Source organism: Trachymyrmex cornetzi, unplaced genomic scaffold (assembly GCF_001594075.2).
Source record: "Trachymyrmex cornetzi isolate Tcor2-1 unplaced genomic scaffold, Tcor1.1 scaffold26, whole genome shotgun sequence".
Lineage (NCBI taxonomy): Eukaryota > Metazoa > Arthropoda > Insecta > Hymenoptera > Formicidae > Trachymyrmex > Trachymyrmex cornetzi.
In genome coordinates, this window is record NW_017297270.1 from 1,341,111 (window position 1) to 1,351,189 (window position 10,079).

The 10,079-nt window shown below is 33.6% G+C and overlaps 2 protein-coding genes across 4 annotated transcripts; one reads left to right on the forward strand and one right to left on the reverse strand.

Moving 5' to 3' along the window:
- The first annotated feature begins 263 nt into the window (after positions 1-263).
- Positions 264-3,146, forward strand: LOC108761687 (uncharacterized). Its single transcript, XM_018508354.1, has 5 exons — positions 264-523; positions 584-842; positions 1,084-1,271; positions 2,198-2,440; positions 2,898-3,146. The coding sequence occupies exons 1-5, from the start codon at positions 268-270 to the stop codon at positions 3,047-3,049; spliced, it is 1,098 nt and encodes a 365-aa protein (XP_018363856.1). The 5' UTR covers positions 264-267; the 3' UTR covers positions 3,050-3,146.
- Positions 3,147-3,240: 94 nt separating this feature from the next.
- Gnptab (N-acetylglucosamine-1-phosphate transferase subunits alpha and beta) lies at positions 3,241-8,524 on the reverse strand. 3 transcript variants are annotated; one of them, XM_018508417.1, is made up of 7 exons: positions 8,171-8,524; positions 7,538-7,971; positions 6,693-6,904; positions 5,818-6,598; positions 4,933-5,089; positions 4,656-4,843; positions 3,241-3,673 (listed from the first exon to the last, which is right to left on the reverse strand). In XM_018508417.1, exons 1-7 carry the CDS (start codon positions 8,321-8,323, stop codon positions 3,364-3,366), a joined length of 2,235 nt encoding a protein of 744 aa, XP_018363919.1. In that variant the 5' UTR covers positions 8,324-8,524; the 3' UTR covers positions 3,241-3,363. The 3 variants fall into 3 exon arrangements, with proteins under 3 accessions (XP_018363919.1, XP_018363917.1, XP_018363916.1); XM_018508415.1 differs by having other exon boundaries at positions 4,933-5,104; positions 7,550-7,971; positions 8,171-8,521; XM_018508414.1 differs by having other exon boundaries at positions 4,933-5,104; positions 8,171-8,521.
- Between the last annotated feature and the right edge of the window lie 1,555 nt (positions 8,525-10,079).

The window sequence follows — 10,079 nt, forward strand, 5'->3', positions numbered from 1 at the left end:
AACCGCACTATTATTTAAAAAAATAATTATATATAGAATAAGATCTACCAAATGGCACAATTTCATTCTTTTTTTTATTTGAAAAAGAGCTAATTGCAAGTCCATTTCAATTATTAAAATTAAAAATCATCCTTATATGAATCATGCACTTTGCGCGCTCGCGCGTCAAGCCGTCGTCGACGATGGTTTCCCGGACAACGAGGATCACTCAGGTGCACAACAATCGACCTAGCCGATCCGTGGGGAACGACGATTGTTGTTGCGAGGATGTCGTTCGTCGAACAGCCTACGTTCGAGCGGGAGATAGCGGTGCCAGCTAGACTGCCGATAATCCTGAAGCAGTTCTGTAAGGCTGCGATACGCACGCAGCCTTACGATCTGCTCAAGTGGTCCAGCTCGTACTTCCGCGCGCTAGCCGATGGCGAGGAGCCGCCGATTAAATCGCGACTCGAGTACCCGCCACCGAGCACGGCTTCCGGTTTGACCTTGGGCTTCCTCAGGGTGCTATTGCGGCAGTTTGGAAGTACGGCGCGAGAAACCGGTCCTCAATAAGATATCTCATCGATACGATAATCTTTTTCAGATTACAACAAGACACTACCAATCGAAATAATCTTACGTCGCTGGGACTGCCTTTGCCTGGATCATAGGGATTTCGATACGATCCTTGCGATCGGAAGATTCCATCATACTTGCCAGGTGAAGAAGTTCCTCGCCGTAGCGGTAGGCCTGCTTGGCGCCAATCTCACCGAGACGATGATCATGATTTGCCAATTGTTTAGTCACGAGCCAGACGGAGGATCTGCGATGATCCCGCTTACTTTGTTTATGGAGATATACGAGTAAGCTGTGCATGATACAATACCGGTTATTTTTCTGATTCCTACAGATTCTTGTATATGACTACGTTCAACAGAAAAAATAGCTTTGCAATTGTAAAATTTTTTAATATGATTAGTTTTGCTCTTGGTTCCTTACTGGATCTAAAAGGACAATCATATAAAAAAATTTTACGATTGCAAAGCTGCTTTTTTGTTAAACATAGCAATTAATGAATATCTATTTAATGCTCGAAATGAATAGATATTTAGCGGGACTTGCATGCGATGGCAATGAGAAGAATACGTTCGATCAGGATACAACAGAGCTTACAATGTGCAAAGAGAGTTCCGTCGATCATACAACATGCTCTGTAAATAGCCAAGATACCGATGTGGACATTAATTTAGATTCAGAACTGATATCCAAAGATGAGGTTGATCTATCGAAAAGTATGTTATTCGACTACATTAATTTTTATATATTCTCGTCCAGACTGAAAGAAACATTGTCAGAAATATCCCCGGTAAAAAATTCTATTTTTAAGAATTTAATTGTTAAGATTTTAAATTTATAAAGACTAAAGAAATGTTAAACTTCAGATTTTGTTTCCTTCAGAAATCACAGAAAAAAAAATTTTAGAATACTTGAGAATTTACTTGTATGTATGGAAAATTATAGAAAAGATGAAAACTTTCACAGGATTTTTGAAAAATGTTCTAATTTGTATAAAAAATCTGAAATTTTTTGAGAGAAGTTATAAAATTATTAAAAAATTGGAAAATTCTCAAATCTATGTAGAAATTCTGAAAAATTATGTGACAAATTTTCGGAAATATTTTTACCAAGTTGTAAACAATATATCAAGATTCAATTTTTAATTCGAAAAATTGTAGGATATTCATCAGTAACAAAAGAAACGGTAGAGCATATGCCACACACTAGATCTTATCAGTGAAATATAATTAAAGTATTCGTGTATAGAATAAAAGGAAATACAATAATTATGTCAATTACAATGATTAAAAGTATAAACGTTTCGGCCCTGAATGTGGCTATCTTCAGTATTATACTGAATACATTATCGAATACATATCAAGTAATAAAAATGGTAGTCATTGAAATTTTATCATCCGTAATTCATTTTCTACATTTTTGTTATTTATAATATTAATGACAATGTTTCTTAGATATTCATAGTTGATTCTTGTATTTAAGACTGTCTTAAGTACAGTCTTAAGATGTCATGAATTAATTAGATAGCTACTTAAAATGGCTTTAAAATAAGAATCGACTATGAATACTGGCCTTAGTCTGAACGAAGCTTTACATAGCTCACGTTCGTTGAATTTAGTTATTTAAATTCCACATTTTGCAGCTGATCTGTCAACAGAGCCGATAGAGAACAGTTCATTCGAAGGAGAAGCTACTAATTATGAAGAAAAGGGAGATAAATCTTTGACTAATCAAAAAGATGACGGTTCGATCGGTAAAGATAGCACAGATAACAATGATACGATCAGTAAGAAATTCTGTGGGGTAAAAGACGTTAATAGTGATAGAAGCTTATCTTCTGGAGTAGAGAAGGATGCGAAAATGACTTGCTTTCCGAATGTGCCAGGTAACTAAACATCCTCTTATATCTTACAATTAGCTGTTTGAGTGATTATAAAAATCTGTACGAAAAATATGATATTGTACGAAAATTTACTATACTTCTATTCATTTTTAATAAATTGAAAAAAAAAAAGAAACTTTGGTTGATGTTTATAGTTCATTTTTATTACAAGGCCGTCTTAAGTAAAGACATAATACGACCCTCTGATTGATTCGTGACATTTTGAGACTATGTTAAAACGGTTTTGAATATAAGAATCAACTATGAATATCGCCCATAGATTCTTAAAATTAGAAGTTGACAATGAACATATTATTAGTAAACTTGGCATGCTGATAAAACTTTTTTGATAAAAATATGAAAAAAGTGAGCAGCATGATCATGCTGTGTGGCACTCAAACAGTTAATAATCATCCACTAATTTGTTACTTGTCCGTTAGAATCTAAAATTAAAATATAGGTATAGGACCACGTTTGTCAGCCAAGCGAGTTGCGAACGTAACGGCATGGATGCTCGAGTGCGCGAGACTGCAAGAAGGTATGGTCGGACCGCGAAATATCCGACACACGAACTGCCCATCTTTGCATGAACGATCGACATCAAAGTCATGATAACGTCTCGTTATTTCGTAATAATGAATGCGAAGAACACAATCACGAAACGTAACTCGCAAGATTAAAATCTTTGATCTAGAGACGTAATTATCATTCGCACAGCTTTAGTTGAACGTTCCTATATATATATATATATATAATGAATCAAAAAATTCTCAACAGACAGATCTTCCGAATATAGACGAATGTTTTTAAACTTATTTAATTCATAAATTACTTATAAATCAACATTACGTATTATATTGATTAACATTATTAGTTTCATTGTATAAGTCTATACACATTAATAATTTAGAATTAATATTGATTCTTCACACAAGAAACGTAGATAATTCTCGAGTTCTGCACAATCTGCGCATATGATGATAGAGTACGTGATAGAACGTAAGCATAAGGAGCAACGCTAGAAGGCACATTAATAAGTTTCTAGCTTTAGCACGACTCGTTCTCCATTCAAGAAGTTTGTGTAGATGGGAGAAACGATTTCGATATTGCGATGGTAATTCAAAAGTACTTCGTAGCGGATACAGCGAACGATAAAAATCGTTTAACAAAGCGCGGACAATTTCGTTCTCAGAACGTCTAATAGGGTCCATGTCATCGTTTAAACAGATAAACTTCCTAAAAGAATACATATTATGTAAATCGTTCCTATATATGTGAATTGTTCCTATTGAGTATTTAAGAGAAATGTAAAAAAGAAAGATATAATATATAGCAAGCCTGTCCAAAATTCGGCTCGTGAGTCAAAACATTTCTACCTCTCCGCCGTGCCGTCTCAATAAAGTAAAAGTAGAAACATAATGAAAAGTACAGACAATAGGGAACAGAGAATAACGAGCCGTTCGATCAGAGCTCTGGGATATAAATTCGATATATGAACTATACAATAATACAAATTTTCCACTACAAACGTTCATGGAACAAAAAATGTGAAACAGGCAACCAAGAACAATTTTTCAATGTATTGGATTTCCATTGTCTGTTGCCTATAATAATGTTAACAATAATAATAAGAAAACATCAAAAATAATTAAAGAGATAATTTTCGCATTGTTTGTTTTAGAAAAAATCAAATTTGGAGAAATGTAAAAAAAATTACTCATACATTTATGTATAATTTTATGAGCAATTTTTTTACATTTCCCCAAATTCTTTCGTCTCAGAAGAGAAAGAAAGAGATGTTCTGATACATTAAACTGCTGTTGGCACTTCTGCGAGTTGATCGTCAATTAATTTAACCAGAAGTCGGTGAAAGAGACCTATCTTCACCTAGCAATCAGTAACTGTTTTTTTATTTTACCTCTGTCCGTGGTACCCATAATGATGATATACCAATCTTCTTCAAGTTTTCTTGTTTCTTATTATAGAAAATATGAATATTCTCATACAGTATAAAAGTGCAGCAATATTGCTGCAACGTTGTAACTGTAACGACGTTTGTGGACAGATCTGAATTCAGGCAAAGCGCTACTAATCTAGCTTTTATTAATTACGCTTTCTTGCTCTATCGAGACATCGCACCGTAGAGATTGAAACGTTTTAGCTCACGAGTCGTTTTGTACAGGCCTGATAATGTAGTATGGATGTGAGAGACACGTACTTGGGATCCCTCCGAATTTCATCGAGCAATTGTACCGTTAAGGAAACGTTGCTGGTCAACATCTCGAAAATTTCATTTTTGCCGGCTTTTATTATTTCATGCGGATACCGGCTACTTTTGCCGAATTTTGATTGCATCTTTCTAAAAACTGTTTCACAGTTCAATATCAGTTCTTTAGAAACTACCGGCTGTGAACAATAAAACAAAGGATTGCAATGTTTTAGTCGTTATTATACAAAATATTAAGTACTAAATGAAGAATGCAATTCGTACTTACGAGAGTAGAATCTAGGTATCTTTCTCCGGGTGGAATCTTAATAATTTTTGGTAGATTTATGCGATGTGAACAATTTATTATCTCACTTTCGAATTCCATAACTAAATTATAATCGAGCGGCAGTGGATATAATCTCGATAGAAGCGTCCTTATTTCTCTGTCCGACCAAGATCTAAAAATCAATTGATTTGTGTGTGTGCGCGCGCGCACGTGTATATACGCACTACCGAAAAGATTTATATAAAGTGGCCCACCATTTTAATATTTCGCCCCCCAGACTTTAATTTTTGATTTTAGAAAAAAATGTTTTAGACGAAAGTTGGAACATGCTCGCGCGGTTTTGAGGAGAAACGTATTTTGATCATGTTTTTTTCTTTTAAGTAGAGGCATCAAAAAGATATGAAGGTCACTTCTACTTTTTTTGAATGGAATTATATAATTTTTTACATAGTACGATTCATCTCATTATTTTGTTCATAAAAGTATTAAAATATAATACAATTATCAAAAAATTAATAATTTATGAAGTATTTAATATTTTATGTTAATGTGTGCTAGAATAAAGTTTAAAATATCTAGTATAAATTATTGGTTTTTTTATATCTCTACACTTTTATGTAGTACAGAATAATTAGAAATCATTTTACTATGTAAAAAAATCATATTCCATTTAAAAAAAATTTAGGCGATCTTCATATCTTTTTGACGCTTTCATCAAGAAAAACATGAAATATGTTTTTCTCGAAACCGCTTCATTTTTGTATAAAACATTTTTTTCTAAAATCAAAGATAAAAAATTTTGGAGGTGGGACATTAAAATAGCTCGCCCTATATATATAATTCTAGTCAATATCAATTTGATAATTATTGTTAACACGTTCTTACCGTGATTTATCAGTGTCAAACATGTCGAATATCTCCCCGACGGATACCTTTCGTTTTTCACTATATAAAAAGTAAAAATAAGAAAATGCAAATTGCATGTCTTCGGAATCTCTCACTTTATGACTAGACGTTTTCTTAAATTCTGACTCAAATTTCTCTTGCATATTATTTACGATCCATTTATCTATTAAGTGTGGCATGTGTGCTGGCACTCTCCTTCGTTCAAGGCCATAAGCGGCATTATATATCTTATTAACATACAACAAAGACTCTGCATAAGTGTCCAGCCCTCGTGCGTTACGTTTCCATTGATTAGGATATGCAAATTTGTCGAATTTAATTGAATTGTTGGACTGTGCCACATTCATGATATTGCGATAATGTTTTAATCGTTTAATATGATATGCAGTTTTGTTCGAAGTGTTTGCGTGTAAAAATTTGGAATATACAGGCTTAAAATTTCTCGTAAGTTTATAATCCTTTTCATCATCAAATTTCATACCTCGTACTTGTAATTCCTTAGAACTATTATTTCCAAGATCGTGAAACTTATAGATCGGCTTAGAAATATTAAAATTATATGAATGCAATGTTTGCGTTTCGGATACTCTGTGTGCATTTTTTCGTGATGAATAAACGACGTTTTTCTTGCGCAATATACTTAATAGTTTCAATTCATTACTATTTTCACGAGAATCTTGCAGATACTTGTAAGGATAATCATCTTCTTCTTCCATTATCTCACTATCTATAGGTACATCAGTCGTTTGACAGTCTCCGCCTATGCAATCCATTGGGATAGACAATGTTCTTTCAAACAATTCATTAAAAATGTATTCGCGTGTATCATCATTATAAAGGGATAATTTAGTCACCATCAAATTCGCATAATGTCGTATTACAAGCATAGTCACATGATCCGTCACCGACCCATGCCCATGGACAGATTTCAGAGCAATCAGGAACCCACCATGCCAGGTATATTTTTTGTCCACCCGCTTGAGTTACAAAGTCCTCTGGCCAGATTTCGGCACCTAACATGACGTCGTCGTTAAAATACAAAAATTTATCAGAGACTCCCGGTATCCTGGAAGAAGAAAGATAAATGTTGCATGTCTATATGTGCAGTTGTTACATGTGAGTAACCAATAGCAAAAGCAGCTATATCCAAAAATATTAAAAAATTAGATTTTGAAATCCCTGGATTAGATTTTAAAATTCCTTTTTTATTACGAATTGAATGTTTAAAAAAATGTGCTGAAACAGTTACAAACCTTATAAATTCAAGGGGAAAAAATGAATTGAAGCCAATGGAAAAAAAAGTTAAATTATCCCTACTATATGGAGAAAAGTGCAAAAAAAGTTAAATCCCCAAATCTATATTGCAAATGCAGTTATATCCATCCGTTATATTTAATAAAAATCAAGACATTTTATTTTACAATCAGCTAAAATCTTCAGCTGCAAAATCAGTTAAGTGTATTCTATTTTAATAAATAGAAATTGTATAGAAATTGTATTCCTTAGGTTGTATTATACATGTTTTGTTAATTAAAAATAATTTTTTTTTTCATTTTTTAAAAAGAAAATCTTATTTCAATCTTATTACTTAGCTTCAATGAGAAAAGTTTTGTATGAAAGTTTATTGCTTTTGCTTGAAAAAAAATTTCAATGGAGATAACGACTTTTGTCAATGGGCTACCGATGTAATGTATCTCACATTTCCAAGCACCTATGAATATGACTTTCAATAGCAGGACTAGAAAAAGTTGGTAAATCGCTTTTATTCAGAAAAATATCTTCATGAGTGACTAGAGTCATCCGAGGATTATCCATATCGAGCCAACTTGGTATTTGACCATTGGTAACGATGTAAACATGTCTCACCCAGGGTGCATACATTTCCAACGATCGTAACGAATAACGCAACTCGTCTTTATCACTGAATCTCGAAGTTACGGTACCAAGATCCACAATGGAAACATGCTTCTGAAGACTTTCTAAAAACATTGGATCAGATCCATTTACCCATGTATACACTACATCTATAGGAACATGTTGGCATAATTTGTTTTGAAAAGATTTTCCCAGGATATTATCGTTGAAGGAATGAAAAACCGCTTCGTACTTTTCCTTGCTCCATATTAACCATACCTATGTAGTAAAATATTAACTCGTTTTATCAGATATTCCAGTCTATAAAATGTTTTATTCAGTATGTATATATGTAATATATATATGCTGAATAAAACATTTCAGTTAAAAGATTAAATTGATTTAAAGTATAAATTTTTGTTGTTATCTGGATATATATTTATATGACATGAATAAAGAAAATAAATGTTATTCTAACCTCTCCAAAATGTACTATGCCGATAAATATGCAAGTAAACGCCACCAATACCACAAGCAATGAATACTTATACGAAAGCAAGTCGTAACACCGTCGCTGTATCAACTTCCATGTGCTCATTATATTGATAAAGACGTTAGATGCAATTAGCATCACTAAACTGCGTTCAGCAGAGAAAATCACATAAGCGTTTTACGCCATAGTGGAAAGACGAAAGGTGAGCCTGTTGGTCTATTCTGTAACTTTTAATTTGTGAACAGTAGTCAATTCAACACGTTGAATTGACTACTGTTCCTTGTTGCTTACGTCTTACCGCTTAAGTTTATTTGTATGTTATGGCCCTAATTCGCTTTTATGGGCTACTGACTACTCATGCAATATTCCCATTGTAGATGGCTCTTTTGTTATTAAAGATAAAGATCCAATAGGTTCTTTATCTTTATCTTTAAAGCAATTTAATTGACAATAAGCAGATTTAAATTGTAAAAACGTTACATTAACATGATATTCGTACAGATAATTAGCTTATAAGGGATAAAGGACAATGAACATTAGCAATAAACAAAATTACATTACTACTTGTCTTTTAGGAGTTAATTATGTAATTTTTTTTATGTAGGGCAGAAACGTGGAGAGAGAGAGAGAGAGAGAGAGGGAGAGGGAGAGAGAGAATTTTTTGTTTGTATGTATGTATATAAAAATTTTTACTTTTCACGGTTCCGCTCTAGAAAAAGTTAGGGGCTCCACACAATAAAAGGAACAGAGAATAAGAATTTCAACCTATCAGAAACTGTGTATTCTACAATACATGATTTCTGATAGGTTGAAATTCTTATTCCCTGTTCCTTTTTATTGTGCGGCGCTCCTTACACAATCAATACTCTAAACATCTCTTTTACGCAAACAGTAGTAGTAACTAACTATTCTCCAACAGTACAAAACTTGCAGCAATTTGCTGCAATATTACACGTATGTATATGTATATTTATACACGTATGCATATGTATGTATATATTATACACACAGGGATATAAATGCCTAACCATCTGAAGTTGCACGCGTCTTCATTTCTTACACATTTATGCCTCTGTGTATAAACGCATCAATGCCAATGTTAATCGATATTCAAACTGTAGCAAAAAAAATTATGTAAAGGTAAGTACATAAAATATATGCGTATTATATCTTTAAGCTGGAAACACAATAAAAAGCATAGGCAATAGGAACAGAAAATAAGAGATTTTAACCTATCAGAAAGCGTCCATTCTAGTATATATGATTTCTGATAGGTCGAAATTTGTTATTTCCTCCTATTGCCTGTGCTTTCCACTGTATTCCAACTTTATATCTACAGTTTGTGAATGTAGTCGGATTCGCGCTCAGCATCAATTTTCGATTTAGATGATGAGACTACATCAATTTTTCAATGCTATTATTTTCGATTTTAGACGCTCAATTTCGATTTTATCAACAGTGTTGATGAATGTGATACGTAGTTCGCATCATTCTATAAAATTCATGTTGATGCCACTAGTGAAACTTCCAAGCGTCATGCGTCGTCTACAATGGCCTAGTTTCCACCGAGGATTTAAACCGGATCAGAATGTAAGAACCAACCAACTACAGTCGAGTATTCCCCTGTTACAATCAAACGACAGGGGAATGCTCGACTGTAGTTGGTTGGTTCTTACATTCTGATCCGGTTTTAACCCTCGGTGGAAACTTGGCCAATGGCTGTGTTCCCAAATTGATTGCCAGCGCTGTAGGTATGTTATCATAAAAACATTTTACCAACAGCGTTCCAATTTTAGTAAGCATGCAATTGGTGCGAATCAAAGACACAGAGAATGGACTGCGCGATCCGTATCTAATAGCGTTTTCGGCCCGATCGGGTTTGCACCAACCTGGG

Excerpts from the sequence above, each read along its gene's own strand:
- LOC108761687 (XM_018508354.1), top strand. The coding sequence starts at position 268 with ATGTCGTTCGTCGAACAGCCTACGTTCGAGCGGGAGATAGCGGTGCCA. Across the intron at positions 524-583 it reads GCTATTGCGGCAGTTTGGAA|ATTACAACAAGACACTACCA; the intron begins GTACGGCGCGAG and ends AATCTTTTTCAG. Across the intron at positions 843-1,083 it reads TTGTTTATGGAGATATACGA|ATATTTAGCGGGACTTGCAT; the intron begins GTAAGCTGTGCA and ends CGAAATGAATAG.
- Gnptab (XM_018508414.1), bottom strand. The coding sequence starts at position 8,323 with ATGCTAATTGCATCTAACGTCTTTATCAATATAATGAGCACATGGAAG. Across the intron at positions 7,972-8,170 it reads GCATAGTACATTTTGGAGAG|GTATGGTTAATATGGAGCAA; the intron begins GTTAGAATAACA and ends TTTACTACATAG. Across the intron at positions 3,674-4,655 it reads GAAATTCGGAGGGATCCCAA|GAAGTTTATCTGTTTAAACG; the intron begins GTACGTGTCTCT and ends GTATTCTTTTAG.